The sequence below is a fragment of the Pleurodeles waltl genome, chromosome 8 (genome assembly GCF_031143425.1).
Source record: "Pleurodeles waltl isolate 20211129_DDA chromosome 8, aPleWal1.hap1.20221129, whole genome shotgun sequence".
NCBI classification, from domain to species: domain Eukaryota; kingdom Metazoa; phylum Chordata; class Amphibia; order Caudata; family Salamandridae; genus Pleurodeles; species Pleurodeles waltl.
The window spans coordinates 1,438,128,525-1,438,147,772 of NC_090447.1; the positions used below are offsets into that span (position 1 = coordinate 1,438,128,525).

Here is a 19,248-nt window from a genome sequence, read left to right on the forward strand (position 1 = left end):
GCTGGCCAATCAGAGCAGAGCACTACAGGGCTGAAGTTTGCAACTTTCAGGTAGAGTTTAAAATTCCTTCCCTGAACAAGTTATATTAAATCCAACAATTATAAATTGTGGGATTTAGTAGAACAATTAATTTGATACCAAACCTAATGTATCTGCCACTCAAGGGGACTTTATAAATTAAAATAAAGTCTCCCCATTCTAGCCTATGGAGACCATTCACTACAATGAGGGAAAAACAAATTTGGCTGTTTTACCTCACCAGGGCTTATACAACTATTTTAGAAGGTTCCTGCTTATTGTCACATGGCACCTAACCCCTAGGGGCACATAGGGCACACCTTAGGGGTGACTTATATGTACAAATAAGGTAGTTTAGACTTTGGAAGTACTTTTAATTCAAAGTCGAATTTGCATGTAACTTTAATTTAAAAGCAGCCAGCAAGGCAGGCCTGCCTTTAAAATGTCACTGAGCACCTCAGCAGTGCACCTATGGGTACACTACCTATGCTGGGGTCCTAAACCTACATGCCTTACCATATACTAGGGACTTATAGGTAGGTTGATATAGCCAATTATAATTAGCCAAATTTACATACTCATGTTACACAGAGCACAGGCCCTGGGGCTGGTTAGCAGTACCCAGGGCACCATTAGAGTCAGAAAAACACCAGCAGAAAAGTGAAAAATGGGGGCAAAAAGTTAGGGGGCCTCTGCAATCATCCCTGTTTTCTCACATCTATATATACTACACGTGAAAATGTACTCACACATTTTAAGAATTTTGTGTTTGCGCTTGATTCCTGGGTTTCCTGTAACTTTACCACCCAATATTTTTTTCACAGCATGCTTCTTTCTGGGTATTACTGTGTTATACTCATTGTGTGGAGCTAACCTCGGAATGGTGCAGTGTAGGCATCCACGTTTCTCATGCATCCTGTAAAACTCTGGATGGTGCGGTAATACTGCACCATCAGTAGTCATACTCCAAAGGTATGGGGAGCCCGATGCACCAGTCATATGAAAGAGCCGTAGCCTGTACCTCGTAATGGGAGAAAGCACCCGGTATTAACGTGTCGTCCACATCTGTGACGTGCAAAATCTGGAATGCACCTTTTCCACGTGTTCAAAACTCGGAATGTCGGCCATTATAAGAAACTCAGCTAATCCCTCACCCCCAGGGTTGCAGGGTGTGGTATTGTCACCCAGGTTATCGTGGGGCGTATTATACAGTAGAAGGTTATGAAAAAGGGAACAGCGGACACTTTATAAAATAAAACCACGTACTTCTGAAAGGGACCCTAGCTGGCGCGCACGCAGGGGCTGGGATTTATCTGGGTTAATTGCACGAGTGAATTTACACACCTTCAATCTGTCTTCAACATGCCTTGTCCACTTGCCTTCAGTGGATGTAAGTGACGTCACTATGTTGCTAGGCTTGGCCTGGATCTTTCTGCATTCCCCAAGCAATTGGCCTGTTGCTGGAAACACGTAAGGCCCAGGCTACTGCCCTGCTGCGAATGCTTATCAACCGAGAAACAGCGGCACCCCGGGCTGTAAACATGTCAAAAGCAGCAGCAAAGCCATGACACGACCAATTAAAAATGCAAAACTGCCTCCGCCTGACAAGACCGTGTCTTTGGATGGCTTGTACAGCGCGGGGAAGGGAGGGAGGCGAGGGAGCGAGAGAGGAGGGTGCGCGCGAAACAGTCACCAGAGGCGAGAGAGGCAGGTGGGTGGCAAGGGCTGGAGCGTGGATGCGGAGATAAGAAAAAGAGAGGCGAAAATGTACAAGACAAAGTTACAGCTGCAGAGAAGGTGAGAGGGACTAGAACTTATAAGAAAGGAAAAATAAAGATGGTGAAAGGGAAAACGAGATGTGTATCGGAGAAATAAAGATGGGAGGGTAGACAGCGAGGGGAACAGAATGAAAGAAAGGAATACATATCAAAACCTCTGATTTACTAATACTTTTCGCCCCTGTAAAGTTATGCAAAGCGATGTAAAGCAACGCATTAGTATTTACTTTCCAGCAGAAAATGTATTTTGCACTAGAAGCATGCCCTTTATAAGTGCAAACAATGGACAAAAAGAAAAAAGGGAGCACACTGCCTCACACTCAAGCAAAAAGTTAGCCCCAATGCATCATGGTAAATGCAGTCACTTTGTTTTGTGTTGAAAAAGTAATCAAAAGTCTTTCACCTAAGTAGGTGCAGCAAGTGCTGTGTGTCTCTGGACACGTGTTTCTAGGTTTAGCCCGTCATCAGCAGAGAGCAGCCAAGTCTGTGGGGTTGCTTGAAATGCCACCAAAAGTCTTCTCAGGTTTATGTACCACTCACTGGCGCACAGGTGCCTCACCAGAGCTCGTCAGCTCGTTAGCTCAAGGGAGCAGTCATTGGACAAAAAGAAAAAAGGGAGCACACTGCCTCACACTCCAGCAAAAAGTTAGCCCCAATGCATCATGGTAAATGCAGTCACTTTGTTTTGTGTTGAAAAAGTAATCAAAAGTCTTTCACCTAAGTAGGTGAAAATGTATTTCGCACTAGAAGCATGCCCTTTATAAGTGCAAACAATGTTTGTCCAGAGGGCATTGCTGGGGCATTACAATGCAAACACCCGTAGTTTGGACGCAAAGTAGGATCTACTAATATAGCCAGACGGTGCTTTGTGTCAAAAACTAACGCCCCCTTGAAGCAGGTGCTAAGAAGAAGAAATATTTTCATTTCTCAAAAATGCGCACAGGTTACATGAGTGCTGGAATGCACACACGCATGCAGTGCCTGGCGTCCTTCTATGTTTGTCTAGACATAGGAAGTGGTTCTGGGAAAGTATGCTCCCAGTACAAATCCTATGCTAACCGGTGCAAACTCAGCTCCGTACCATGGTGCCAACTAGAGTGTCATGAAAGGCAGCCTTAAAGGGGGCAGCACAAGAGATAACAGCAGCGGGTCAATATTAGCTATGTCTCTGTGCTGTGTTTTGCCCCTTGGCCAACACAGAGTGAGACAGCAAATTTGGTTGATGCTGTGCACTGCGTTGCATGACAAAATAGTAAAGCTGCCCCTGAGTGTAGTAGGTTTCATGCGCCTTCTAAAAGGTCTCCATACTTTTTTCCTATTCTGCACCATCGTTGTCAACTTCAATAAGCCTGAAAACTATATACCTGCCTCAGACCTCGTGCATCTATTAAAATAGCAATAGTATGCGATTCCATGTTACAGATAAAACTGTTCCTGTCCTGGGATTTACATTTCCAAAACAATGTCTACTGGATTTATTTGGAAAACTCCAAGGCTTCACAGACTTTAGTGGCCTGAAGAGAAATAGTATTAAAACTTTGTTGCTTTGGGCTTTTGGAGTTTGGGAGCAGCACATTTTATAATAAATCCATAAACCAATATAATGTCAAACAAAGTCCCTAGATAGGGTACACTGACTTAACAGCATATATTATATAATCTATTATTATTATCATTTTTATTATTACAGAAGATTGTATCATGGTTACTGTAAATCAGAGGTGGAGAATAAACACAGCCTACTATGTACAGAAACAGGCAGGTTAGATAAGTCTCTTAGGGGCATATTTACACTCTGTTTGTACCGGATCCGGCACACATTTATTTATATGTATTTTTTTTTTTTTTTTTTATGCTAGACCCGTCTTGCGGAAAACTACCTTGTGTCAATGAGATGCAAGGTAGGCGTTCCTGGGCAAAAAATTACTCTAAGGCCTTTGTGCCTTATTTATCCTCCCGTGCAAAAATCATGCACAGGAGGAGGCGGGCCTTAAATAATGGTGCTAAGACTTCTTAGCCCCATTATTTAACGCCTGGTTCAGGGCAGGCATTAGGGGACCTGTGGGCTCATTTCCATGGTCAGAGACCATGGAAGCAGTCCACATGTGCCCTTCCCTGCCCCCAGGGACACCCCCACCCACCCCCAGCCACTCCTGGAGGACACCTAAGGATGGGGGGAGCCATCCCAGGTAAGTCCAGGTAAGTTTTAATTTTTTTTTCTAAGTGCCATAGGTGGGCCTAACTTGGCACTGTGTGACTTAAGTCCCCTGGGCATGGCCATTGGGCAGGGGGGCATGACTCCTGTCTTTACTAAGACAGGAGTCATGTCCATGGGGGTTGTGCGTCAAAAAGTGATGCTAGTCAGGTTAGAGTTATTTTTCTGACTCTAACCTGACTAGCGTCATTTTTTGACGCACAGCCTCCTGTTTCCCCTACGCCTCTCCCACCCCGTTAGCGTCATGTATTTTGACGCTAACTGGGCCTTACCACCGGCTAGCGTCATTCCTTAAATATGACGCCCGGTTGGCGTCCAGGAATGGCGTTAGCCGGTGGTAAACTTTTTGACGCAAACCTGCGCTGACACAGGTTTGCATCAAAAAGTATAAATCAGGGCCTCAGTTTTTCACTTTCATACATACATATATGTACCTCTGTAGTAATTCTGTGTGCACGTTTACCATCTTGAGGCCACTGCATCCTTATATGAAGGAGGCACACACACACCACACACACACACACACACACACAACAAGAGGAAACTAGCATCCTGGCAGACTATGTGCCAGGTTTACAAATAATACACAAAATGTGAAAAAAGAAGGTTGACATATCTTCTGTCTTCCTGGACAGAGGCAGTGAGCTCCTAACACCCCTCTATCATGATACTCGCCCACTAGCATCATTGCTGGAAGGCCGTGGATGGTGACACAATCTAAACTACATATTTGTGCACATATTCAGCAAAGCCATCAATTCAAATCCAAGCTTGTGATGGTGTCATCCAATATCGTGTCTCCTACTTCAATGAAGAGCAAGCTGTGGACCCAAGTATTGGTCTCCAGTCTCACAAATTCATCCAAAGAAAATGTCTCCAATCTTCTTGAGTGGAAAATGTGTTTTATTGTTTATTTTCCGCTCAAGAAAATTGGAGACACTTTCTTTGGATGGGTTTGTGAAACTGGAGACCAATATTTGGGATAATAGTCAAAAACTTGGAGCTCTAAATGTTAAAGCGAATATAAATGTTTGAGATTGAATAGATAAATTACGATATAATTTGAGTACCTCTCATTCTTTATTTTTATAAAATGTCTTTTGTATATGGAAACATTGGTGGTTAACCCTCTTTGCGTTGAGCACCAATAGACCGATAAGAAATATTTATTTTTAGGAATGAAGTCAGTAGAAAGCGTTTGGGCTTCAACCACCTGTAGTGTTGCATCAAACTGTGGACCCGCCTGGCCTCACAGCATAACGCTGTGCCTACTAAAGGGTACAGTAATTCTTGAGGAAGCCATCCATGAATGCTTCTAGGTACCTGGTATGCCTTAGACAACCTTGGCTAACACTTTCCCTGGTTACACTATTGTTGTGGCTCAAATGATCTTTGTGTTTCTTTATCATATGAGCATGTCGTGTTCCATCAACAACAGAATGTAATGAACTTTTTATATAGTTACCTCTGTGAACACCTATTACAAAAAATGCACAATGTTACTCTTTAATTGTAGAGACTGTACGCCATCTGTTCGGGTATAAAATGCATAGGGCAGGCAGTACTGGCTTAGTTTTAGGGTAGCAGGCAGTACAGGCACAAAATGTCTTGAACCATAACTTTTTTGCCCAATCACCAATGATGCTTCTTTTTCTCTTCCTCCTGCTTCCTGCTTGGCCTAGTGCCACATTAAGAACAACTACTATTTTAATCTAAATGGAGAAATGGCACCTACTGGTGTCAACTGGCCATAGTTCTGACCAGTGGCTGGGATCAATTCAAGTATTCCATCCATCACTGTTTTGTATACTTATTGTGTTGCCTAAGTGGGACGGGAACGCCCAGATGTGGGTCCCGTGCACACTGTGTCACTGGAACCAAGCTGCACACGGCTGATGAGCCCATAACTAGGGCGTAACCGGTCCTGGGATGTATGTGTTCCGGTTCAGGGAGAATCTGGCTTGGCAGTTTGGGCTGGACTGTTCCTATTGGAGCTGGGTCAAGACTGATTTGTATACAGCTGGGTCCAAACTGAGGTGGCATGGTGTGCTAAATAATTGATTGGGATGCGACCCGGGTGATTATCAGTGGCTGAGATTTATTCACGTATTCCATCCATCACTGTTTTGTAGTTATACTTATTATGTAGCTCTGAAACAGCACACATATATCCACTTGAGTAGGCGGGAGCACACTATGAGCAGTATGGCACCGGTCTGGTTGAAGTTCACTTCCAACATCCAAGTCTGCATCTTTGAATGTGCGCTAAAATCCAAGCACCTAGATGTAGTTCGGGTTACCATGACCACTCAATACAATTGCACTAATTTACTTGCTCGATTTTATATTTGTATCAGTTTTATAAAGTACAACATAGAAATATAGGCTTCTTGATGCTAGATATTTTAACAAAGCACCATACAGAGAAAATATGCAGGTATATCATGATGATATCTCTTCTTAGCAACAGCGCTATATACAAATAAAGAACTGTGAGTACACCTGGTCAAGTACACTTTATCTGCCCACCAGCCACCAATATCCTACCAACACCCCTAATCCTTACTTCCACATACTGGCAACACAAGAAATTATGCTGGCCTAATAGAAATACATAATCACATGACATAATATTTGACCTGCTGTCATTCTACATATTCACTGCTAAAATTGTTCATTTGTATTTTCTCATTGACAACATAACTATACTTTTACTTGTTGTTATAAAGGTATTTTGGCACATATGAGAAAATCATCCTTTTAGCCCTGCTCACCCCCATTTTTTTGACTGATACTGGTGGTAACTGACTCTGACTGTGCCCTGGGCCCTGCCAACCAGACCTAAGGCCAGTGATCTGATTAAAAAGGTATATGGTAATTAGGTATAATTACAATCGGCAGTAACAGACCCCTGTAAGCCCCTAGTATATAAGAAGGCAGATGGGATTCAAACTACCTATAAGTCCCTAGTATAATAGGGCAGGGAGGTTTAGAGGCCGAGTAGATTTCCTGCACTGGAATGTGTACTGCTGTGTTGCCTGCTGTCATTTTTAAAGACAGCCCTGCTTTGCAGACTGTCTTTAAAAGTAAAATATATGCAAATTAGACTTTGGAATTAAAGGTACTTCCTGAGTGTTAATCTACCTTTTTATGAACATAGAAGTCACCTCTAAGGCCTCCTATGGGTGCCCCCGGGGTGGGATACCATGTAACTATAAGCAGGGACATTATAAAAGATGTTTTATACGCCCTGTGAGGGGAAAACTGCTAATTTTGTTTTCCCCATTGTAGATACTTAGCTCCATAGGCTAACATTGGAATGTTTTATTCAAGTATAAATATTGCTATGAATGACCTAAAATGTCATTCAGGGACTTAAAAGATGGTAATGATAAGTCCAACAACGTGTCACTGTTGAATGTATCATAACTAAAACAGAAGAGAAGTTATTGGACTTTATTTTCTGTGAGCCAAAATCCAGCCTTCTAGCAGCCTCTCCTGATAGGTCGGCCTTAACAGGCTTAGCCAAGTTGCTTTGATGAGGTGATAAAAGGCCTGCGCAGAGCAGAGGTTAGCTGCAGAGAACAGGCCAGAAAAGAGGCTGGGTAAATCAAACTGGGCTTCTAAGAGAGCAGGACAGTTGGGAATGCAACCAGGCCTACCTCCTCTTCCTGTACCCCCCAAGCCAGTTGGCAAGCCCAGGAATAGAATTTGTAGAAGGTCTGGAGAGGGAGTGCTAATGGAAATGAGCCACACCGGTAGGTTGGTTTAGCCAGGTCTTACTCTCCTGGAGAGGAATACCAATCTTGAATTTTAAAGTGCAGTGCTTTGTGGGACAAGAATATGCCATACTTTGGGGAAAGCTGTCATGCTTTTGGGTGGCACACGGTACCTCATTGGACAGGGGTGCCCCCTTGTTTGTCACCCCAGATCATTAAAAAAATATGTGAGAGCTGCATAGCAACTCTGATCTGCTGCCTGAAACTACAAGGAGAAGAAGGACTGCCATGCTGGAACCCTGGTGAGCACCCCAAAGGATTGCATTATGAAGGTCTGCTCCTGCTGCACACTGGGTACAACAACCCTGAAGACTTTGCCTTGCTTTCATAAGGACTAAAGAGTTGATTCCCTGAAAGCATCAGGTTGACAGCACTTCCCTGTACCAGCTCCCTCAAGAAGTCCCCAGTCTGTGGTGCGTCCAGTGGACTTTTAAGGATTCGGCCAGGTGCATTGTGGGAATTTTAGTTCCAAACTTCCAAGGACCATCTCAGAGCCTCTAGACCCTTGGATGTGTGTTTTGGACACTTTGAACCCTCAAAGGCAACTTCAGGAAGAATTTCCATATGTTTGGAGAAGTAAAGAGCAACTTTTGGAAAAAGCTCCTTAAGTGGACAAGCTGACTACCTTCAACCACGATCCAGCCTGTATTTCAGGTTCATCGCATTGAAACTCCAGAGCTCCAGACTTCCAGGGTTTAACCAAGGCCTTGAAAAAAAGCAATCCAATAATGTTGCATCGAAAGTGACCTGCTAGAGGGGATCGCACAACGTCAAGAGAAAAGCTTCACAAAGGTTTCTAAGTCTGAAGATAACATTTTGACCGGGGCTTAGTGTATCCAACCAGGGCTCCATTGTGGTCAGCCTCAAACTTTGACTTTGTCCTGGTCAAGTGCGACCAGATGTCCCAAGTTGGCACTATAGGTTTTTAAGCACTAGAAAGTGTTTAATCTTTAGGATTTTGTATCTTGGGTTCCCTATATTGGATTGGATTTTTGTTGTTTTGGTGTCATTTTAACGATAAAAATGTTTCCTATTTGTATAAATTGTTGTGGGATGAGGGGTGGTGGGAGGGCATGACCAGCAACAATCGAAGTGACCAGAGTGGCCTCACCAGAGCACATCAGTATGCATTAACTGAGGTCATCACAATGACCTCAATAGAATAGATTGGTATCAAGTGAAGCCATCACAATAAACCTCAATACAGCAGATCAGGATCAACCAAGGACATCACACTGGTCTCTAGTAGATCAACTGACGTGAGCATGCTGACCTCATTTGAGTAGATTGGGATCAACTGAGGCCATCACACTGACCTCAATCGAATCGATTGGGTCAACTGAAGACATCACACTCACCTCAATAGAGAAGGTCATGGAGGAATGATGGAGTAGATAAAATGAAGAAGGCTGGAATTTCCTCACACCCCCCATGCCTACTGCCTCTTTTCAGGCACTAGTAGCAGATGCTACTCCCCTAAAGGCCCATGAATATGTTTTTAATTAGTATGTGTTTATCATATGCTTGGGATTGGCATTGCTGAGCAACCTGTCAAAGTTCCATGCTTTTCAAAGCTACCTGAAAATGTTTTCAATGGCCCATTTCTCTCAATTCAGCACCTTCTTGAGAATCAAGTTCAGATTATAAATACCTTCAAGAACCACAAGGCAAATCAGTCTGACCTATATTCTATCACAAACCACTGACTTTCTTAGACATTCAATTACTTTCACTCATACATGTTCATAGGGGATATAGTACCTTAACTCTACCTTGGATCCCTCCTCCTCAAGATATATGAGAGGAAGAGGCCTGTTGGACCTCTTTCCCACCTCAGAATCAGTGGCATAGCAAAAGTGTAATAGACCCTAATACAAAAAAAGGGGCCCTTCAAACCGTGATTTTATAGTGAAACACTACCACTTGCTCAAGTATAGTGTGCTCATCAGCCCTTATGTCCCAGTGCTCCACTATTGGTATCTATGCTCCTTCTAAACAGATAGACCTTAAAGGGCTGTGCCTTTCACTTCCAACAACCTAAAGCCATCTCCTTTTACAGGCCTTAAAACCTTAAAATGCATTGATCTAGATGTGATAGCGATGACAGAGATCTCAATTTAACACGTGCATGTCCAACAACATACAGGAATGCTGATCCACACCAAATTTATCTTGGTCTATGTAAATGAATTCCATTGAGAATTGATGAATCTAAATGTATCTTATGTGGAAATCCTGAAAAATGGGAATTGATGAGGAGCTCATGCATCCAACTATCCTGGACATTCCTCGCCTAATGTATACCCAATCTTGCGGTGTTTGTATCCCAATAGTCAGCAAAGTACAGATATACCATTAGTTGTTTATTATACCACCTCCCACACAAAATACTATATCTTCAGACAGCTCAATGTTCTTTGTCCTTACTACTTGCTCACCCAGTATGCTTGTGCATTAGTAATCAGTCAGAAATTAGCAGTTACCCTCACTCTTCAAATCATGTTTTGTATTTCTTCATTGCAGATACAAAGAAGCACGTCCTCCAAATATTAAACTGCTGCAATGCACCCTTCCACCGCTAGTTGGTGCTGATGATGCATACAAAATAAAGCAACATGTCTGGCGTCACCCTCCATGACCTCCCTCGTGCGTCGCAGCCTCCCCCCCCCCCCCCCAACGCCAAGAAGGCCATGCGGGCACATTTCAAATCCCACATCACTTCGACGGTGAGAAGAGGGTGCATACCATGGTACTCATTCTGAGGCACTTTTCACAGGCAGTGAATACATTAAAATTATGGACTAATTGAAGGTGTATTTTCACACACAGAGTGTGTGTGTGTGTGTAATATCACGCATTTCCTTTCACACCCTTTAAGATGCAAGTGCTAAACCGAGCAGTATGTTTTTTTTAATTATTTTAATTAAACAAACTTGATAACCTCTTTGAGCTACTAAAGTACACAACAATAAGATACTCAGTTATGTCCACATATATACATATGAGATAAAATGATATATCTAAAACGGATCAGCAAATCAAACAGAGGTGGCTTTGTGCGTTCTCGGTTACCATGGAGAAGTGAATGACGCATAAATCAGATTTTATGTTATTTGTCAAACCCTACCATATGACGTGGGAGAACACCACCGGCCCCTAAAGAGGCATGTGACGCATTTTTGTTTAATTCTAGATCAAGGCGATATATCTCTATAAAATTGAAAGTATATGCATTATCTTAGGGTATTATAAACTGCTACATGGCTAGGTGAAACTATTAGTCCAGTCTGTCAGTAGTGAAGATGCAGTAAAACCTGGAAACAGCTAGAAAGATTAAAAATGGCGACGAAGTTTGTAGCACTGCACACGAGCCCTTTCGAGAAAAGAGGCTATTTCAAGACAACACTGCTTCTGCAGCTAGGGACAAGCAGATCTATTTCACGAAGTAGGTCGTTCAGCATCAAATGAAATAATCAACATCACCTTTAAAAAAAAACACAAGCAAATCAAGAGCTCAAATCCTCAAAATTCATAATGCTGTGAAAAAAAATTCGAAAGGCTTTAAAAATTATCGCCCGAAAATTCCTAGCGAATCTTCTTAATGCGAGTTTTCTGTCTGTCGAACTCCCCCCTTCCATCCCCCCTGTCCCCAACACACATAAGGCAGATGAACAAACGTAGGTGCCGTACACTCCCTAATACTGCAGCACAACATGGACGCCAAATCCCAGGAGGCCTTGTTATCCGCCGCCACACCTGAGCCCTGCTCTCCTTTTATCACACGAAGGCACACCGTGGCGTTCAGCAGCACACGATAGCACATATGGAGGTTCCCGCCTTATAAAAGGATCGTTCCCAACGTGCGACAAAACATTAAAGGATGGTGCGCAATTCACGTTGCTGTTTGCTGTATTGTATGACGTGCTGTAGCGCCAATGTGTGTCACCAGCTCTACCCCACGAGACGTGTCCAATCTTCTGAGTACCGGGGTCTGCTCATCGTCCGTTTATTCATTTTAATTAATATTGTAATACACATCAATTGTCCCTTTTTCTTTTAAATGTTCTATAGGTATTAAGGTTGGTGGTACTCGAGGTGCAATGCCTGTTTTCTGTTTTTCCTTTTTTAATTAGATCCTATTTACTCTGCTTTGCACTGTATGGGTTTTTGTAAATGTGGGGGGTGCTTGGACCGACCTTGCAAAGCATGTCCCTTGATAATGTGACGGAAATATGCCTGACAGGCACAGTACAATATGACACATATTGAACATTCAGTACGGCTCATTTGAAGTCACTGAGATATCAACATTCGCAAAAGTATGATTGGAAACTGTATGTTGCACATTAATCTGGCTTGCCCATAGATCTCTGCATTGGTGATAACATTCATACACCATAGATCAGCAGCCGTATTTATGAACATGCGTGACCTTGTTGCATAGTTGCTTGTGCTGTGGCACTGCCGGGGCTGCAATACGTCGTTTCTGATAGGGCTCCCCTTTCCCTTTTGGGCACAATTTGTTGTATGTCCAACAGATTATATATAAATAAGGCCTGCGTGTCATCTTGTAAGCTTCTGCCATGCAGATGCGGGTGCAAACAGGCCCTGCACGTTCCCAGCTCCCCTCGGCTTCCTCTTTGCTTGTTATTCGTGCGTCCGTGTGCTGCGGAAACACGGCGCTGTCCTCCACACGGTGCTGAAAGGCAGGTGGCCCACCGCGAGGCAATTTATATGTGTGAACAGCCGACCGAGAATGCCACATGCAAACCACTCAAGGGCACCGTGAGCCCGGTCTACACAAGTGTTGTATCAGAGGCTGCGCAGGGATTCGCCACAGCAGGCCATGATGTGTGATGGACGTAACATTAGACATCTCACTGTCTCACCTGAAGCACTTTCCCAACACTGCACTATTCTAGGTCAGTGTGTGTGTGCGAGACAGCATATTGGTGCACTCGTGTATCTGCATGTGTATGTACGTCTCAGTGTATTTATGGGTGCATGTTCGTGTCTCTTTGTGTGTGTGTGCGCGCGCGCGCGAATATTGGTGCACATGTGTATCTGCATGTTTGTGTACTTCTCAGTGCATGTATGGGTGCATGTTCATGTCTGTGTGTGTGTGTGTGCGTATATTGGTGCACTTGTGTATCTGCATGCGTGTGTGCTTCTCAGTGCATGTATGGGTGCATGTTTATGTCTGAGTGTGTGTGTGCGCATGCGTATATTGGTGCACTTGTGTATCTGCATGTGTGTTCTTCTCAGTGCATATATGGGTGCATCTTCATGTCTTTTTGTGTGTGTGTAGATTTATGTGTGTAGATGTACTCATGAAAACACGTATGTATTATGTGAACACTCAAGTGGGAACATGCATGTGAGCGTTTGTATCACTGTCTTTTTATGTGTTTAAGTGCATGTATGTACTTATTAACTGTTGTGGATGTGCATATGCATGCATTTTTAAGAGTGTGTCTATGTCAGCATGTGTGTGTATGTTTGAGTGCGGATGTGTCTCAGCCTGCGTCTATGTATGTTTGTATTCCTGTGCGTGCATGTGTCTGTATCTGCGGAGGTATGCGTCTGTGCGCATCCATGTAAGCGCGCGTCTATGTGTAGTGTGCACTGCAGCGGTTTCTGTAGCTCAGCACGTTAGTGGGGTTGCTCGGGCTAAGTGTTGTAACTGATAACACACGCCATGTCCACCCCGCTGAAAAACCTCAAAGCGTCCGCACCGCCATTTGTGGAGGGCTTGGACGGATGTGTGCCTTTAGCTCACGCACGCACATTTAAAATGAAACAGGCTCTAACATATTGTGCCATTCTGGGCTTTGCTCCAAAATGTGCAATGCCCACAGATTCTGCCTACACTTTCAACCAAGGGAGGCACAGGGGCCGCCCGGCATGCGAACTCTCACGTACATGTGTGTATCTGTGAGTGTGCGTGCGTGCGCGCCCATTATATGCGTATACCCATTTACATCAGTACTTGGTAATGTGCATTTTAGTACATTTAGCCACCCTCTTTTATGGCTCTTTAGTAGAATCTGAAATATAAAACACGTGTGCTAGGAACGCGTGAACTATTTTAAAGACATTATTTTAAAATGGTATCAAATTATTCTTCTGCTGTAGATGTTGCTTTCCTCTCCACCGGTGGTATGAATGTTATAGACGATGTGGCACTGGTACACTGGAGAGTTGTGTCCACACACACACACTGTGCTACTAATTAAACACATATTGAATAGGTTCAGAGCAGAACCCCCTTGAAGGTGTGAATGTGTACACTGCATCTAGTACAGAATAGCAGATGTTCATTTGATAAAGGTCAAAATGTTTGAGGTGGATGGGTTGTGGAAAGAGGTTGTTTCTGTGATGTGTTTTTGAGTTGTGTTGTATTGATGTGATCCAAAACAACTGTTGTGCTGTTGTTCGTCTTTTGTTGTGGTGTCATGTTATGTCTCTAGTGCATTGTGTTGTTGTATTTGTTTTGTTGAGGTTATTTATATTCGTTTCTGCCATGTTTCCTTGGTGAGTTATTGTTTGTAGTTTTATAATGTGGTGTTGCTCAGTTGTGCTGTGGAGCTCTTTGGTGCTCTCTTGTGTGGTGTTGAGGAGTTATGTTGAATTCATGTATTGCATTGTTGAGTGCAGCTGTTGTGCTGTTAGTTGGTGATGTGTTGGTGTGGTTTTATCTGTCATGATGTTCTTGGGGTGTACGAGAGCATTTGTTCCCATCTCTTCCAAATTGTCAAACCAGTGGTTATTTGCCTGTGTAGAACTATTAACTGAGACATGGCACAGAGGGACAGATAGATAGATAGATAGATAGATAGATAGATAGATAGATAGATAGATAGATAGATAGATAGATAGATAGATAGATAGATAGATAGATAGATAGATCGATCGCTGCACTCACTATACTACAGCAAAATTGTCAAACCAGTGGTTATGTGCCTGGCAGAACTATTCATTGAAATGAGATAGATAGATAGATAGATAGATAGATAGATAGATAGATAGATAGATAGATAGATAGATAGATCAGTGCACATACTATACTATAGCAAATTATCAAACCGGTGGTTATGTCCCTAGGTAGAACTATTAACTGAGACATGGCACAGATAGATAGATAGATAGATAGATAGATAGATAGATAGATAGATAGATAGATAGATAGATAGATTGATCGATCAATCACTGGAGGTACTATACTACAGCAAATTGTCAAACCAGTGGTTATGTGCATGGCAGAACTATTCATTGAAATGAAATAGATAGATAGATAGATAGATAGATAGATAGATAGATAGATAGATAGATAGATTGATCACTGCAGGCACTATACTACAGCAAATTGTCAAACCAGTGGTTATGTGCCTGGCAGAACTATTCATTGAAATGAGATAGATTGATAGATAGATAGATAGATAGATAGATAGATAGATAGATAGATAGATAGATCAGTGCACATACTATACTATAGCAAATTATCAAACCGGTGGTTATGTCCCTAGGTAGAACTATTAACTGAGACATGGCACAGATAGATAGATAGATAGATAGATAGATAGATAGATAGATAGATAGATAGATAGATAGATCGATCACTGGAGGTACTATGCTACAGCAAATTGTCAAACCAGTGGTTATGTGCCTGTGCAGAACTCTTAATTGAAATGTGATAGATAGATAGAAGAATAGATAGATAGATGGATAGATAGATAAATGTAGGCGGCGCTGCAGGTACTGCAGCAGTGACGTGGCAGTCAGAGGTACCCTCCAGCTAGCTGCTTGCAGTGCCCTATTTGCATTTGATCTTAAGGCCATGCTCTGTAATTGGCCACGATTGGTCGATTATCCAGGCCACAATGACACATTTACGTGTCTTTGTGAGGTAATACGGCCGCTCTCATTAATCCCTCCTTTAAATCCGCCATTGCCTCTGAGAGCTGGTAAGAGGTCCCAGTTTCACCCAGTATCTCAGGCCGCCTACTCAGACTCACTCCGCCCCCCTCTGCAGAGAACTCCTCCCCGAGGGATGGCATCCGGGGGGTAGCAGTCGACGCAGCTTCTGGAGAAGCAGCTATGCCTACTCCCCTCACCTGTTTGCACATCCCAAAGCAGAGCTGTGCTCAGGACTCTGCTTCCGAGGGGGCCCGGGCCCCCATCAAGTGCAGCTGGATGCATAATATTTACCCCTGTATGTCCATACTCCCCGGACACGTCTCCCTTCACGCTCTGGGGCATGCCTCGCCTGTCAACGACTCTCCTCTTCCCACAGACGACTAATCTGACGTGAGGGCCCTTCATCCCGCGGCGGCCGTGGCTCAGCCAGCGCCCTTCAGCCCTTCAGATAGGTCTACTTGGAGGGTAAAAAAGACATACGTCCCTCCTTCCCTCTCCCAGAGCTGCGTTTCTACTCCGCGCCTGAGCTCCCTCTTATAATACATTATAAATATGTGGACGATTGCGGATGAATATAACCACACAAGCATGCACACACACAATATTAATATTGATATGTGTGTGTGTGGTTGTATTCATCCACAGCTATGCACACATTTATTATATTATATATATATATATATATATATATATATATATATATATATATATATATATGTGTGTGTGTTTCTGATACTATACACTTATGCATGTATACATATGTTACTACTGACGTATCAACTTATTAAGATGCACACAAACACATATGCACACGGAAACTATATTTAAACTTATCAGTAAGGGCATACATATTTGTAAACTAATAACTGTACATTGATGCAAGCATAGCCAAGCATTCACACGAGGGGCCTAGGGATGGCCTTGGACACAGACGGTAAATGTATTTAGAGTTGCTAGTAGGCACCTACGTATTGATATATACGTTCATGTTAATGCATGCAGACACCCACACGACCACACACGCAGAGGTACAAACACATGCATGCAAACGGGCTATTTATACTCAAGAGAAGGCAAATACATATTTATAAACGTAGTTAAGCTAATGTATGCACACGCCCATACGAGCAGTGTATTTATAGTCATCAATCCAGCAACATAAACAAACTGTATTTATATTGATGCACACACACACACACACACACAGACACACACACACACACGTACAAACATATTGAGAAGCAAAAGAGTCTGTGAACATATCCATGGCCACAAATTGGGAATTATAACCATCATCTTTCATAGTATTGGGAGCATCCTATCACAAGCAAAACATGCATCAGTAGACATGTAACATCCATGCTTCCACAGGGATGAGTGTGGGCAGTGTATTTGACACACTTCCTAATGTAAAGCACGGTCCTTCCCTCATTTGACATGAAATTATCATATATTTCTTTATATGCATAGTGTCAAGCAGTAACAACTTGAGGGATCCTGTCCCTCTCTCTCTCTTTTGCCCCATTAAGGTCAGACACACATACACCCACAGACACAAACATATACACACACACACACACACACACACATAGACTCACGTATACTGAAAGACATACATATGCATCAAAGTTGAAACTTCATTGATGCGATCAATGGTATCAAATTTACAGAATTGAAAGGGTTTTAGAAGAGAACCTGTTAAGATTTTCTCCTGCTCCCTGTCCCCACCACTCTCTTTCTTCCCACCGCGCGCTCATACGCACATGCACACACGCGCGTCACTGCTGGACGTTTGCGCAATCGACAGGTTGTGTGATGAGTGGACGTCCTGAAGGACACCTGATATTACCTCTATGGTAGAGTAGCTGTGTGATTAACTGCAAGTGGTAAATAATGCATACTCCCCCCCTCCCACGGGCCAGAGCGATAAAACAGAAATCACACTCCTGTGTAGCCCCTACCACACCACCTTGCAACAACACACAAATACTCAACCACAAATAGACACTTCATGGGGCCACTTTCAACTTATAGCCCATCCCCTGCAATTAATCAGTTGTAATCGCAGATTAAATAAATCCCCCCATGTAAGAAATGATGCAGTGCTGGTCTGTGGTGATGTTGCGCGTGCATGAGTGCGGTGACCACCCGCGCTACCGCCTCACAGCGATGGAGGTCTCAAGAGAAGGTCTACATAGCTCTGAAACAGACAGCGCCCTCCCTATCCCTCAATTTACAAATTAAAAAGGACATTCAGCATTCTATTAAGTAGCTGAGTCACGCTATTTTTTTTTATCTTTGACATAAGCACACCCTCTTCTCCTATGCATTGAGGATGTGCAGACCTGGTGAGACCTGTGCCCAGCTTCTGTCAGATTCCACACTTTCCCTCGCCCATCAAATGCCCGACGCAAGGCACTTGCTCCTCGAGAGGCAGATGTGCGCTTCGCTTATGGGGTAATAATTCCACTTCGCCAGGTAAGCTAGTTTAAATGATTACGAAGCAATTTTCCTCCCGTGTGCCACCGCCAACACAACGCTCTCCGGGGAGCAGAAGGGACAGGACAGGCAATCCACCCTTTTCCTCTGCACACCCTCCACCTGCTCGCGTTTGGCATGAAAGAATCACAAACTAAAGGGTTGCTCACCATTCAAGATGCTCTGGAGCAAGAAGGCGGCCAGTATCCACATACCCCTGCTCCTTTCAATCGTCGCAGCTGTATGCTAGGCGATCCACCTCAGTTCCTTGTTAGTATTTATTTCCCTATTTCAGAAAACCAACACCAAAACTGCAGACTGAAAAACGGGGGCTCAGCCCTTTTTTTTTTTTTGCCGGCAGGTGCTTTCAAGACGTCCGTGCCGGTTTGGTTATCCTTAAAATGACAAAAGTGTTTCCCTTTTCGCTCCTGCTCGCTTGCTCCTTGGCTCCTTTCCCTCCCGGTTTCAGAGATGCAGCTCGAGAGAAGACGGGGGTGGGTGGTGAACGTCCAGGTGTGTTGTCAGCTCAAGGAGACGCCAGCAGGTTCGCAGCGGCAGGTCCACAGGTGAAAAAATCCTCAAATGCAAGCATCCGAGCATCCCTGTTCCCGTCCAGCCCTAGGTCTGCAGGGAAGCAGGCTCCGCCGCGCACAGCCCCTCATCCACCACTTCCAGGCAGCAGGCGGGCAGGCAGGCACATCTTTCCTCTGCTCCGGCGGTAGTCACACTGATCCCCTGCTAACCTTCCCTGCCTCCCAGCGGAACGCAGGAGCGCTCTAACCCTATCACAGGACTCTGTCGGTGGCAGCTCTCTGTCGTCTTAAAGCTGCAGAAGGTGTCGACGGCGAAGGCATCACTGACAGAACGTGCAGTGGGCTCGCAGAACTTTCTGTGGGGGATGCTGATGCCACCGGAGGCAGGTGCGCTTTGCATCACCTCCCTGCCTTCATTGGCGACGAGGCTGCTGCGTTGCTGCTAGTGAGGCAGCAGTTGCACGGACGCGAAGTGCACACGGTTATTCACTTGGAAGCGCTGCAGATATTTTTAAGGTGGTGTTTTGAAG

At 43.9% G+C, this 19,248-nt stretch overlaps 1 protein-coding gene across 1 annotated transcript in view; it reads right to left on the bottom strand.

Moving 5' to 3' along the window:
• DSCAM (DS cell adhesion molecule) overlaps positions 1 to 19,038 on the bottom strand; it is a 1,000,736-nt gene extending 981,698 nt beyond the window's left edge. Inside the window, exon 1 of the mRNA XM_069202587.1 lies at positions 18,356 to 19,038. Within this exon, the coding sequence (XP_069058688.1) occupies positions 18,356 to 18,398 (43 nt within the window). The 5' untranslated portion in view covers positions 18,399 to 19,038. The remainder of the gene's footprint in view (positions 1 to 18,355) is intronic.
• Positions 19,039 to 19,248: the final 210 nt, after the last annotated feature.